Source organism: Argopecten irradians, chromosome 16 (assembly GCF_041381155.1).
Source record: "Argopecten irradians isolate NY chromosome 16, Ai_NY, whole genome shotgun sequence".
Taxonomy (NCBI): Eukaryota; Metazoa; Mollusca; class Bivalvia; order Pectinida; family Pectinidae; genus Argopecten; species Argopecten irradians.
In genome coordinates, this window is record NC_091149.1 from 4,652,412 (window position 1) to 4,667,702 (window position 15,291).

At 32.9% G+C, this 15,291-nt stretch overlaps 1 protein-coding gene across 2 annotated transcripts; it reads right to left on the reverse strand.

Annotated features, from left to right (window-relative positions):
- Positions 1–2,459: 2,459 nt before the first annotated feature.
- Positions 2,460–15,155, reverse strand: LOC138309986 (lupus La protein homolog). Of its 2 annotated transcripts, none has more exons than XM_069251134.1 (14): positions 15,023–15,155; positions 14,175–14,385; positions 13,624–13,696; positions 13,102–13,208; positions 11,779–11,880; positions 11,309–11,419; positions 10,331–10,431; positions 9,653–9,724; positions 7,159–7,192; positions 6,579–6,722; positions 5,987–6,104; positions 4,778–4,890; positions 4,166–4,240; positions 2,460–3,918 (listed from the first exon to the last, which is right to left on the reverse strand). In XM_069251134.1, exons 2-13 carry the CDS (start codon positions 14,382–14,384, stop codon positions 4,178–4,180), a joined length of 1,248 nt encoding a protein of 415 aa, XP_069107235.1. In that variant the 5' UTR covers position 14,385; positions 15,023–15,155; the 3' UTR covers positions 2,460–3,918; positions 4,166–4,177. The 2 variants fall into 2 exon arrangements, with proteins under 2 accessions (XP_069107235.1, XP_069107236.1); XM_069251135.1 differs by having other exon boundaries at positions 14,175–14,403; positions 15,023–15,128.
- Positions 15,156–15,291: the final 136 nt, after the last annotated feature.

The window sequence follows — 15,291 nt, forward strand, 5'->3', positions numbered from 1 at the left end:
CTGTCTCAAGTTTCACGTGTGTAGACTCCCCATGGATCCTAGTTGTGCGTATTGCATTTTAAGACCGATTGGTCAACAAGATGGCCAACAGGCTTCCATTTTGGATTTTGTTAGTTGAAAATTGTCACCATTATTTGTCAGGAAGTACAGAAGGGATTTGTTTCAATTTGGGACCGACAGGTAGCTATCTTGGATTTTACAGTTAAAACTTGTTACCGCTATTTCTCATAATGCGCTCAAGGAATCTTTCTTAAATTCCATGCATATGTTCCCTAGGCCATTGTTGTGCATATTGGGACTGATCGGTCAGTAAAATGGCCGTCATCTTTAATTTGATATCTTAGATTTGATAATTGATTTTTTTTATCACTATTACTTATAAAGCACTGACGGGATCTGTCATAAATAGGCTCCCTATGGACCATTGTTTTGCATACTAGTATTGCATTTTTGAATCGATCTGTCAAAAAATATGGCCAACAGGCATGCAGCCATCTAGTGATGTTTTTCAGAGAGTACCGAAGGAATTTTTCTATTGGCCTTAGTTGTGCATATTGTGACCGATCTATCAAAATTGTAATAGTTGAAGCTTGTTTCTGCTATTTCTCAAGTACATAAAAAATGTCTTAAAATTTATATGTAGGGTCCCCGTGTGCTCTAGTAGTGCATATTGCATATTGTGACTGATCCATCAACAAGCCCCTATCTAGGATTTTGATCAATAAAGTTTGTTAACACTGAGAGGATATGTCTCTCAATTTTCCCTTAGACCATGCAGGCGCGCTTTGGAATAAGCCAACCAGTTGGCCGGGAGGTAGACATATTGGATTTTCCAGTAAGATCCAGTTTATGTGTTTAATGGATTTCTCTCAGATTTCATATGTAGGTTTCTCTTTGTTTTTGGTTTTATTTTTTTCTTTGTCCATATAGATTGTACATGAAAACGGCAGATACGTGGCCATCTTTATCTCTGTTCTTTAATTTAAACTTTTAGGTTTTCTTGGTCCCGAGTTCTGGATTTTGGTTCTATTTTGGAACAAAGCCAAGCAAAACATGGCAGACAGTGACCATATAAAATTTGCCAAATTTGCCACTTTGGAAGCGAATTTCTGCTTGGCAAATTAAAAGAGTAATTTTCAACTATAAATCAACAAGAGTTTCTTAAGTCATATTTAAAAGCCTATAATTAATTTTTATTTGTTTTTTTTATTAAAAAAAATCCAACTCTCTGATTGGCAGATTCTTTTTCTTCATAAACTATGAAACAAAATTCCGAGAATAGCGCGAAAATCCGACGTATTCATGACGTCACAATAGAGACGTCGACGTTACGTATTGATTTAGAAAAATTAATTCATTGGAAAATCAATGGAATTGTACATTTAAACATATTTTATGTTATCAAGTAGGCTGAAAAATTAATTATAAGCATTGATGTAACTATTTTTAACTTCATAGAGGTATTGAATGTATAATAAATTTTGTTTGCAAACTTTTGTGAACAAAATTTCTTTCATACCTCTATGGAGTTAAAAAATAGTAACATCAATGCTTAAATACCAACTGATTTCCAATCTACATACGTAATAAACTTGTATTGGTGAGTATCGTAAAGCATCATACAATGGTAGTAGAACAGAAGTAAAATTTGAATAAGATTGTTTATCATCAATTCAATCCTTTATAGAGGCGGATGTCTATTAGTAGAATTATACATCTTTTTCGATAATGCCTCATAGATGGAGGTTCATTGTGAAATTTACTGATGCCATTACTACAAACATAAATAAAGGTCAGTCTTTACCATATTCGCCGCATTTAGCACCCCTCATCTCTTCTGACCATAGACAATCTTATACAAACCAATGATGATTATATGAATGTAAACCGTGACCGATTAATGACAAAGAGCAAAAATCTTGGCAACATTTTTTTTTTTTTCTTCCATAACTCCCAACTTACATTTTGGTTCTTTGATAAGCAACCCACTTTGTTACAATATGTAAGCGATCTGGTAGAACGAATACACGTACCCGGCCTACTATACCTTTCGGCCGGGTACGAGTTGGTCCCTTTTGTGTAGTAGTGGAGTACTGCCTCCGAAAATCACTCGATCACAGTTTTCTATACTTTTTTGTAGGTTTCCAATTATTTTATGCGTATACATGCATTTACAAAATATTTTTGTCCAAAACAAACATAACTACCATTCTAATATCTACCGTACCGCTCTCAAGACGTCAAATTCACAATTTGTGGACTTGCCGTATAAATTCCCCCCAGCGATATCAAACAAGTACGATAAAATGCAAACAAACGTTGTATAATGGTTTGCCTAATCATTACTTTGCTTCATTAGCAGTAATAGGCACCAATATGTAAGCGCTCTGGATGCTAATAATGGTAAATACGGTAATTAACACTGAGATTAATCAAGTACAAACAACTAAAACAATGGATCTTTTTAACCATGATTTAATCTTCCTATCAATGAATGTAAAACAAATTGACATGACTGATGAATGTATAATATTTGTGAAAGTTATGAAATATTAAGTCTCCTAATATTTGTGAAAGTTATGAAATATTAAAAGAGTCTTAATATTTGTGAAAGTTATGAAATATTAAAAGTCTCTTATCTAACAATTACTTCTCACCAATAGAAAAAATATCCATTGAAAGTTAAGATCCATGTTTACACAATAAAACAATAACATCATTATGACAGCGAATCCATAAATATCTGAGGCCTTCACACAAAATATTTAAAATGCAAAGATCATCTTTCAGAGTTTAACAGCAGATTACTGCCATCAGGTTTTTATACTGAATTTTCATGGTTGGAATATTGTTTTGTCTAAGAATACCTGATAAAAGCATAACTTCCTAGTAATCAAAGACAAGATCTGGTGTCAGATGAGAAGGATACCAAGATCTAAAACACATTTTATGTACAGCGTAATTGCACTTTGAACTCCCTTCACACCAAAATTACATAATATGTAATAGAAATTTAAGCAAACTTAAGTGTACTTCTGTGAAACAAAATTTGAATTTCAAGATACATTTACACATGTAGAAATAACACAATTTGCTTACAAAATTTTTAAACAACATTGACCCCTTTAACTTCCTCATCGAGTAATTTCTTTTGCCTGGTTTCAGATCATCTCTTTGCAAATATGCTATTATAAATTACATGTATAACACAAATAGAATGCTCTCGGACATGTGAAGAACTATTTTTATCGTCAAGATATATCATTTACAATTGAGATTAAGAATGACAAATAATCTTAATGAAATGTGTCCATTACTGATTTTAACAGAACTCTAAATTGGAGACAAATTGGAAGTATATCTACTACTAAAAGGTTCTTAAAGTATGCCTTCTGTCAATGATTTTTTAAACAGCCTTTAGTTACAATAGAAAAATATCATACTTCTAATCAAAACATTTCTTTTGTCAATAAACTATGTATAGGCCCGTTTTCGGTTATACAGTTTGACTGGTTGTACGTAATTCTAATTGTTCGTTAATGAATTAAAGACTGATCTGGTATTTTTATATTGTTTTCAAACGAGCAATGACAAAGCCCTCATAGGCCTGCATCAACAATTGCACTTCCGTCAGGATTTATACTTGAAATAATGACTTTAACAATGGTCAAATTGGTTGTTCCGAATAAACGAAAACGGACATAGTTGTCATGCTCTGAATAGTTGACCCACAGGCTAACATCAATACTGTGTGGACTCACATATGCTTTGTAAGCATAACAGCAAACATCGGGAACAAAAATGAAATGTATCGATTTGTCTCTGGCATTTCAAGATTTCTTAATCCCTCAATTCATTTGTTTGTCATCTTGATTCTGAATCTGTTTCAGGAATAAAATCCAACCTCACTTAACATACCTACAATAAATGAAAATTGAATATCAAAATTTTGCACGGAAAATATTCATGAATGCACATGATTTATAAGTTTCATCATGTTCACATAATTAATTTATCTGTAAGCCAATGAAGTGACAGAAATAAGAAGTATTAATAGAAGTGATTTTATGATTTATGGAGATGGACTGCTGCATCGACGTAAACTATAGATTTTATGAGGAACATGTATATGTGTAATAAAGATTGCGTAACGATTTATACTTACTAATTAATCCTCTCATTCGTCATCATCACTGTCTGCGCCCCCTTCATCGTCTTTGCCTTCTTTCCTTTTCTTTTCCTGCAAATGATGTCAGAATAAATGGTATGAAATATAGAGACTAGTACTTTTTATCTTTTCACACAAAGCACCTTGTAGTTACCACAAGATGGCTGCAATTCTTGCCATATCAACTGTAATATGGTTTAAAATTGTTGGGATATTACAAGTCTACAATTCCAAATCTGCAATTCCACCGTACATTGACATGATCACAAATATGTTATCCTTGAAATGATAAGTAATATGTATATTGGAAATACTGTTTAAAATAGCCGAATTGCAAAATATTCAATAATTTCAAATAAAATCCCCCCCACCCACAAATATAACTGGACATATAGTATCTGGATAAAACAACACAATGATTCCTATTTGTAATTTATTTTGTTACATCATCAGAACCCTAAAACTAAACCTCCATGATCCCTATAAATGTTGGCCACCAATTACCTGATTTTGATGCATTCACCCCTGAAAATTCAAAATGAACTCTTCCAGCCATTGAACCAGAAGAGTTAATTGTGGCTTTCAGGGGTGAATGAGATGATAACTTACCCTTGGTCCCTTCCAGTGTCCTCCTTGGCCTCGTTTTCTTCCTTGTTTGTTTTGTGACCGTCTTTCAGCGAGTTCGTCAAATATCTTTCTCCAGTGATCCAATTCTTCTTCACCTGTGCAAAGAAAAACCATCATGTCACTCTTCACTCACAAAACATTTGAAAATATACATTTAGATTACAGTTAAATTTCCAAAATGTCAAAATCTGCCTAGAAATTGTAATTCTGTCAGAAAATGCCAAACTTTTTTTTGAAATCTACCTAGAAATTTTAGTTCTGTGAGTAAACTTGCATAAATCTTAGCATTGATGCAAATGAACAGACTTAACATGGTCGAATAGCACTGAATAACTATCTCTTCTAATGAACAAACTTGAGTCCTTTGAATAACTAGCCCAGTGTTTAATCTCTCTAGCTATTAACATTTTTCCTTAGTCATTGTAATCAAATGGCGGGATACAGATAATATTTACTGGGGTTACAGAATTGCTCTAAATGAGTATTTTTTCAAGCTAGCATTTACCTGGACTATGTAACTTTTGTTTTCGATGGATTTTGGATAGTTTCAACTGTCTATAAATAATGACCACCGAAGGGATTTAAGATGCTCCACCGCCGACAGAGCATAAACGATATTCATCACTTGAACAGTAATTGGTTTTTAATCTTGTATATGTATGTCTAATCAGCACAAAAAATGTAATAAAATAATGTATTTTGCCTGTGGTGCATGCCCAATCATATTTATATGAAAATATATATGAAATATTCTATATAGAATATAGCGACATGGAATTTTATATTTTTAACTTGAAGTAAAATTAGAAGCTCAAACTTTTCAATGGTGGTAATGGTGAAAGTAAGTAACTTTTTTAACTGAAGAAAAATACTAAATCGTCTGCTCCTGTTTTTGAAAGAAATAAAATACCATTCGTCAGCTGTGGAGCATCTATAAATCATGATTTTAAACATGAATATCACGATTATGATAATACAACTTTCATAGTGAAAAAATACCGTTTGTCAGCGGTGGAGCATCTGTAAAGCAAAGTAGTCTTTATGGCCAAATGATTAAATTCTGTGGAAATTAGTCATGTGTGACCTTAGAAATTCGTGTTAATGAGCAGATGGTCTTCATACAGTAGGGCAGGTTTTGACTAAATGTTCAAAAGCTCTCCAACATTAATGTATTGACTGAAGCATTCTTACCTTCTAATACATCACACGTGACCTCGTCCCCATTGATGACAATTTTACCCTCATTTGCGTCCTTGGCTGCCTGTAGACCTTCAACGGCTTTGTTCTCACCTTCAAACCTTACCCATCCCTAAAACAACCATAAAATTTACTCATTCAAGTATTGCCTTAAATCCAACAGAACAAAATGTACCGTATTCGAACCAATAAGCACCAAACTCCCATATTAAAGCATACCTCCCTCTTTTGAGGCCTCATTTCACTTGCCTTGGCATAGAACCAAAACTTTAAACTGTATAGGTTTGTTATAGTTTCATCTAATTAAGTACCATTTCCTTTTTTTCCGTTTTTAAATGTCCTGGACGGTTATTGGGTCAAATATGGTATCTTGAATTGTCTTGCATACTAACTGGGTATTTATCAAATTACAATATTAATCTTTGAACTGGCTGTATCTTTGTTCTGGCCATTACAGAAGAATTTAAAGTTAAATTATTGTATTTTTGCACAATTCAGCAAGGAAAGGCCAAAGACGAAAATTAGCCACGGAGAACGCTGTAATAGAATTCATTGAAACGACCGAGATGTTTCAGATAAGCTTTACCTCTTTATCTCCCCTGTCAAAGTCCACCCAAGCAATCGTCCCGAAGTCTGAGAAATAGTTCTTGAGTTGTTCTCTCTCAGTCTCCTCCTTAGTGATTCCGTCCACATGGAGGACTGTTCCTTTTGTAATGGTGTCTTTGAGTTTCTACAAACAATAGATTTCATTAATCTCCATATTTTCTTAATTTCTTCAACCAATTGATTTCCTTAATATCCTGGGCAAATCAAGCAATGGAATCCCCCTCCCCCATTTTTTTTTTTTTTTTTTTTAAATATTTGATCTGAAGATAAATCAACGTCAACACATTCAATACTCTGCTTTGTTTAATGGCATTATACTATTGGGTAAAAGTTTTATTTTTTTATTATCCTTTTATCAGAAAGACTGAAATGATGTTATTATGCTTTTAATGTAATCCTGAAATGTCTGTATGGCATATACTATCTGCAACTTTTTCACTTGTGTTTATTTTCAGACATGAGTAACTTTAAATGTGCCACCCTATTCCATGGTCACGCACAAAAATTAAATTTTGTTGAGTATTCTGACCAGGTGAGCTAATAATAGGATTTCAACTTACCTCTCTTTCTTCTGCCTGGCGTTTCAATGCCTCTCTATAAAATACAATGTATAAAAGATATATAAGGAAAGCAAACTGTTATAAGGTATATCTTTCAGTCTTATTTTAAATCCTCCTCTTTTTACTACAAAAATATTTATTCTGACATAAATCTAACTCTACATCACATACTTTATCTTCTATTAAAAGGGAATACCGGGGATAAAAAGGAATAGAAAGGACAGAAGTACATAGTTGGTGCATAGAATTTCGGTCGGTTTAAAGAGGGTTCAGTTTGGAGAAGTGAAGCGAATATTGATCATTACGATACGGATTTAACTGATCGGAAATACTGTACTGTCTGTATGCCTAGTGTTCGTTATAACCAACCAATATTAACTAATAAAGTAAATGTTATCACAAAAGAGAGAATCATACGCTTAAGAGAAATGGATTACAACTATCTTTACTTTGTTACTGCTTATAAATGTAGTTAGTTGCATGAATGTTATTGGGGATGTTCTCGTCTGCACTAACCTACATATGGCCGATTGCTTACAGTTAGGTCAAGAATCAAATCAAATATGGTCTAATTACAAGATGATCAGTTGATGCCGGTCATTATATGACATGGCCATTTTCTTAAACAATACATGGCTTTGGCTCTTCATACAGATAATTTACGTTATCCAACAACTACATATAAATAACCTGTGTGAGACTCTCAAAATTGAATACGAAAGTTTCTTTTTATTACCAACTATAGTAAACAAACCGTGTCACGTGGTAGACCTACGTTAAATACCTAAACAATAAAAATGATTAAATAATTACACCACCATCTAAGGTATAAATATAGAATCCCAGTTAAAACGGCCCCACTGTAAAAACGGCCCCAGTCAGAACGGCCCCACTGCAATAACGGCCCCAGTCAAAACGGCCCCGTTACAAAAAAATGATTAAAAGGGGAACATATGTTTATTTCATCTGTATATTCAGCGCTGATTTTGTTTATTTTCTTTTTGAAGAATTTATGTATTATCTTGTACATTATAATGATAGAAAAATACGAAACACGGCACTAATTTGTAACTTATCATTTCATTATATACCTGTAGAATTTATGCCTAGATATTCTACAATGCTTGTTACATTGAAATTGTTTAATATCTTTGATAGTTTTTCTTGCTGTGTTTTGTTCTTTCTTTTGTACAACGTATTTTTGTCAAATTGTATACCTAATTATATGGTAATCATATTACGCAACGGATAGACGAAAAGATTAAGAATATATACATACAAGTATATAGTTATTTATTAAGTTATCAAACACCATAAAAATAAAGATGCAATCCATCAGAAGAAAACAATGATATAGATCACAATTATATTAGCGATGTTCAATCAATAGGTTTTTACGGGATTTATAAAAAGATGCATATCAAAAGTTATGGTACATATACATGTAGTTTACAGGCCTTTTGTTTCGATAGCAACAAAATGAAAGATTAAGAAAAGTTCAGAAAAGCTTAAAAAGTTGAGATGTTTGGCAGGAAATTTAATTTCTATGGAATCATGAATCACTCTCCATCTCTTTTGTAATATAAATTGTATATTTTACATATGTTGTACATAATTTGCACTTATGGACCGCATACATAATCAATATTTTTTCGTTTGTCAAAATATCAAAAACTCCTACTAAACAAGTATAAGTAATTTCCGAGTTAAATTATTAACCTAACCAACCATCTTTAATAAGATAGTGAACAAACACGTTCATTCATTTAAATTTACTTTTAATTAATCTCAATGTGTTCCGTCAGAAGCTTTGTCTTATATCTTCCTATATAAAAGTGAGGCCGTTTCGACTGGGGCCGTTTTAACTGGGGCCGTTATTGCATTGGGGCCGTTTTAACCGTACTCCTAAATATAATGTACATATACCTATAGCCTTCACACCTGTATACATGCCCCCGGACATGACATGCGACAACTATGGATACAGGTATATTACGGTCGGTTGATCAGACCTCAATGCAAGCTATCAGTGTCGTTCAGGTAAGGCCAGTTTTCAGAAATGTATTTCAGTTATATTTGACTATTCCGAACTCAATGCAAGCTATCAGTGTCGTTCAGGTAAGGCCAGTTTTCAGAAATGTATTTCAGTTATATTTGACTATTCCGAACTCAAAATCGGTTTGGTATTCGGAATTGGAAGGGATCGGTTTTGGGAAGTTTTATTTACTATCAATAAAAAGGTATTCATTCCATACATGGCATCCGTGTTTGGTTTCTAGAGGAGATCGGTTTTGAGAAGGTTCTGGGTTTTTTTTACACTGTAGAATTATTTCTCATTATTTCATTCAGTATTGATTGAGTGGAAAGTGAAAGTAGATTTTTTTATTGTTATCTCTTTCAGTATTGATTGAGTGGAAAGTGAAAGTAGATTTTTTTATTGTTATCTCTTTCAGTATTAAACTATTGGAAAGTGAAAGTAGAACCTGAAACTTACTCTGCCTTTCTTTGGTTCTGTTCTAGTTTAATTTTCTTCTTTTCTTCTTGTTTTTGAGTGAAGTACAACTGCCTGTAAAACAATTATATCCTGATTACACCTCAAATCCAAGTCTAGAGAGTACTATACCAACTGATTTTCAAAAAATTTGCGAGCAAATAGGAATTACGAATATAAATTGCTGCAAAGCAATATTATGCATAAAGGTACAATGGACCGTTACAACTTAAATGTTTAAGACTCTGGTTAAACTAGTGATATTTTGTTTGCCTATAGTATATATCACTTCTTAGGTGTACTTAAACATAACTTAGATATAAAGTGTGTATGCATCCATCTTAACCTTAGATATCACTGTTGACTCTACGGCCGCCATTGTTCTGTCCAGGTCAAAAAGGACGTGATGTGTATACCTATGTTAAGTCGCATCTGGTCAAACCAGCGCTCCTACTACATGCTATAAACACTAGTAAACATAATGGCATGGTTATTTGGTAACAGAAATGTATACTGAACCCTGTGGACTTGCAACAACAAAAATGTACATTTGTTTTGCATATTTTGCTAAAATTTACAAACAACACAACAAATTACAAGTCAACAGTGATATCTAAGGTTAAGACGGATGCATAAAATGGTTAGAAATAAATAAAGAGTTAAGTGAAAGTTGTTTTTTACTTTGACATGCGTTTCAGAGGCGTGTCTTGAAATTTGATTTCAGATGCAGCGAGAAATTTGTCGGCGTCTGCTTGGGACTGGAACACGGTAAACACAGATCCCTGAAAAACAAAAAACATTTCTGACTAAATATCGTAAAATTCTGTATCAGGCAAAACTTTTAGTTTGGGATGTTTAAAGATGCTCCACCGCCGACAGAGTATAAATGATATTAATCATTTGAACAATAATTGGTGTTTAATCGTGTATATATATACCTAATTAACACAAAAAAAATAATATAAAATTATTTATTTCGCCTTTGGTGCATGCTCAATCAGTACTTCATTCCATATAGGATATAGTGTCACGGATTTTTATCGGGATGCAATTAATTATTTTTCATATTTTTAACTTGACGTAAAATTAGAAGCTCAAACTTTTCAATGGTGGTAATGGTGTAAAGTAAGTAACTTTTGTAACTAAAGAAAAATACTATATTGTCTGCTCCTGTTTTTTATAGTGAAAAAATACCATTTGTAAGCGGTGGAGCATGTTTAAGCAAAGACCTGCATTTATTTCAATTTGCTGTTGTTCAGTTGGCATTCATACTTGCCATAATTGCCAACTGAATGCAGTTCAATGCTTATTTTTACATTTAATAACAGTTCTAGGATAAAATCTCAGGAAATAATTAATTCATTATTGTCAAGGACGGAGCAGCCATTTCGACAACCATATTTCTTGATTGCTGGCATGATAATTGTGATGTCATACTGATTATGACATCAAAGTCAAAGAGGATGGCAATTCATGTGCTGACCAAAGTCAACTGATTGGTAAGGTTAAATATAGTGGGATTGATGTGAAAATGTAAATATTTAAGGATGAGTGACTAATGTCAAAGTTCCAGTGAAAAGTAGAATATTGAATCAGGATGAAAATAAAATTGATTAAATGATAATGGTCTATCAGGATGATTGGTGTTTTAATACCGACCTTGAACTTTTTGTTTTGGTCTCGCCTCATTTGAACGGTATCCACATGACCATGTCCTTCTTCGAAGAAGCTGATGATTTTATCTAGTGAAATATTAGCAGGAAATCCTTTCTGGAAAGTAAAATCTTACTCATTAGGATCAAAATTTGGGACAGTTTTATTCTCTTAAAAAATATTTTTTATCACTCTGATACCAACTCAGTCTTTAATAAAATCAGTAAGCCTCACTAGTTATTTGAATTAGTTATTACCCACTTACGTAAATTTTTTATCCAAATATCATCAGGAGTTTTTTTAATTATGAAAATCAATCTTAAATAAGATTCAAGACATCAAAGAAATCAACTTTGGTAAATACTCTGACATTCACAGATAGAATGCCTAGGGGTTCTTTTTTTTAATGTACCGATACAGTAAAATATATTTTTTAGTCCAGTATTTAATAAGTAGAAAAGTAGGTCTTTACATACAGCGTATACTGTCTTTTTCTGTAGTTCAGCTCGTCTGTCTTCTGTATTTTCTGGAAGTGGCACGTCTGGTGATCTCCTCATGTAAACTCCATCTTTACTGACCTGAGCCAAACACAAACATGCAGAGATAATAATTAAATTCTTGAATAAAAACAAGCACCCTGATTATTGCTGAACCAATTCATGTCTCCCCTACTGTTCCTCGCAAGCTATAATAGTGATCGTAACCTATTTTTTAGTACAGAGGATTCCGCTTATTTGCATAGGTCATTTTCCAGAAGAAAATATGCAAATAACCCGAGTATTCGAATAGGTGGAGATGGGTTTTTACCCTCCGTGACTGATGAGCATATCGTCAGGTAAGCGTCATGTTTTTGTTTCAGTGTATTGAAAAGACATCGTTCAAAAACGAAACTGTTTCAATAGCATTTTAACAAAATTAAAAAGTTTAGAACTAATAAAAGTGTTGTTATTTATCATAATTGTTAATTATATGTACCATTATATATGCTCATCTACATGTAGTAAGCTGACGTTACAGTACCAGTGACCATTGCAGATGACCTTTTGACCCCAAATTTAACTCTGCAGAGCTGTACAAGTACTGGAAAACAGTGGCACAGACAGAAACAAACATTATAGTTGCATCCTGTTTCAAGGGACTTAAGATAAATATTAATCCAATGAAAGCTGTATAGGTATGATCTAATCAGTTCTCATGCAAAATCATTAGACATCAATTTTTATTATAAAAAAAAATCAGCTTTATACAACTTGGTGTATTTCTGTCAACCAACCTAGGTTAAAGTTAGTGTATTTTGCTGGCGATTAGAGATTGCAAATATAGCAAAAAAAATTTCAGGCATACAGGAAGAGCCCCTAACATAAAATTAGATGGCTCTTAAAGATCTGTTTGACATGAAATCATGGAAATAAGTTAGTTTACTGTATACATGTATATACAACATTTATTAAGGGAGATAACTCTACCTATTATATGACATGAAATCACAGAAACAAGTCTTTATGAAAAAAATTTTGGTTACATTATATATCATACATGCATATTGCCATAAACGACATTTATCAAGGGAGATAACTCTACCTATTGTAAGACATGAAACCGTAGAAATAATTCAATATGAAATAAGTTTGGTAACATTATTATACATGCATGAACAACAATAATTTATCAAGGGAGATAACTTGACAAATTATATTTCACAGTAACTCTGCTATCTTTATCTATTACATGTATTAGTAAAGAACTCCTTTGTATTTTCATATTCATATTAACTCATTAGATATTTTTATCATACATACCTCAAGGAGTCCCGAATCACATTTCCTTATAGCCGTTGCAATCATTTTTAGGTTTGATGTGAGCTGCTTCAATCTGTTGAATTTAGTCATAATAGCAAGTGATACCCCTGAGGTTTATGTTAAGATGAAATATTGGAAATATTGGTGTCCACTTATTCAAAGCATTATATCTTATTTGCGTGTTGTAGCATGGGAAAATATGTTGATGAAATTGCTTATATAGTTTCACTTTAATCTTGTATACATGTATATTGCACATACTATATTTACCGTAATCAGCACCGCCTCTAAAAATCATAACAAAGAAGAGGAAGGGGCTTATTAGGGAACCAACATGTAAGCTGAAAACGTCAATCTACCCTTACTCTGATCAATAAAATGACAGTATATATATATATATATATTAAATAAATAACCAGAAACAGCATATAGTCAATTTCCATGGGTCATCAAAATAGCTAAAAAGCTCAGCCTTACTACGTAAATGTGAGCATGTCAATTTTTATTGTGATTTAAGGATACATCCATCAGCATCCTCCCTAATCTGTTCCTGGAGAAAGCGATCTCTCGGTAGATTCATGTCGCCGAAATAATACTACAATAAAATAAAATAAAAGAATTTCCATCCAATAATTTAATAGAATATGCATTAACATTTGATTCTTACATCATGAGTATAACATTGCATGTGCTCACAAAGTAATGACCTTGACATCACAATTGATACCTTCTCACAAGGAAGATAACTCTGTACTTTGCAAAAACTTAAATAGGAAAATCACAATCACTTACTGAAACTTCAGAAAGGATTTCATTTTTTTAAATTATTCTCATAATCAAGAAATTTACATCAAAATGATACGTACATTAATGTATTGCTACTTTAATTTGAGTACTTTCATAATCTAATATTTAAATTTCACTTTTAATGACATCTTTGCAAATTTAATAATTTCATTATTTAAATATCTCATGAACCGCAAAACTAAATATACACATATTTTAAACTTATTTTATATTGATTGCTGAAGAACAAAAACTCATAGATAACAAAATATGTTCTGTTTTTGTACCTCAAGTTGCTTGATAATTTTTTTCTCTAGGCTGTTAGGAGGACCTAAGGGAGCTTGGGGTGGATCCTCCGGGATCACAGCATATGTTCCAATAGCCTCTTTAACTTGTTCGCTTCCTTTTCCATTCACTTGGTCTCCATCATCAGTTACTTCTGTTTTGGTGACTGGCTTCTCATCCTTCATTTCTGCGTCACCTTCTGCCGTGGCCATTCTATAACAACCAAGACCACTGGTCTAATTAAAAACACATATGCGTAACGCATGTATACAAACAGATTGCCTTTGCTGACAGTAGACCACGGGACCCTCCGAACACTAGCCGAGTGCTCTACGGACTGAGCTACCTGGTCACCGATGATGGTCGACCCAGTCCAATCCTGTTACACTTGAATATAAAAAGTCTTCAGCATATTAGTACTTACAATAATATAAATATTGTTATTAATTTTGTTGAGTTCTGAAAATATTTAATCAAATTAGTTAATAATCCAAGTAGTTGAAATTCTGTGAGATTATTTGCAGATGCCTCACGATGAATATGAAGGTAATTTGGAACTCATTGCCATAGTTGTGGCACTGAGACAGTCAGAAACTGAAATTTTATATCAAACATTTATTGGGAAATTAAGGTATCCATTCATGCAAGTTCATCATAAACAATGGCACATGTTAATGTAATCTGCAGCATGTATATGTACATATGGCAGAATAAGATACTTTCGATTTCTACTTTGTTGACGACAAAATAATATTCGGCACACTTTTCGGATATGCACCAAGCTAATTTAGAGCATTTACATGAAGGGAAGTAAAAAGTTAATCGTAGAAGTGCAGTGTTATCTACTTACCTGCTCCTTTTGTTTCGATGTGAAATGTATGAAAGAAATTGTAGAATTTATGGGAAATGATGTTGTTGCACAGGCAGACCACGTTTTGCGTCAGGCACACGTGCGCATGCGAGTACACTTTACTTCCGCTTCCTTTTGAAAGGACTAATAAATTAAACGCTCAAACTTTCCAGATATCAATATCCGGACTATTGAATAACATGGGATACAGATAATTTTATTACGTTTGTTTACGTGATTTTACTTAACAATTTGGTAATAGTGTTCTC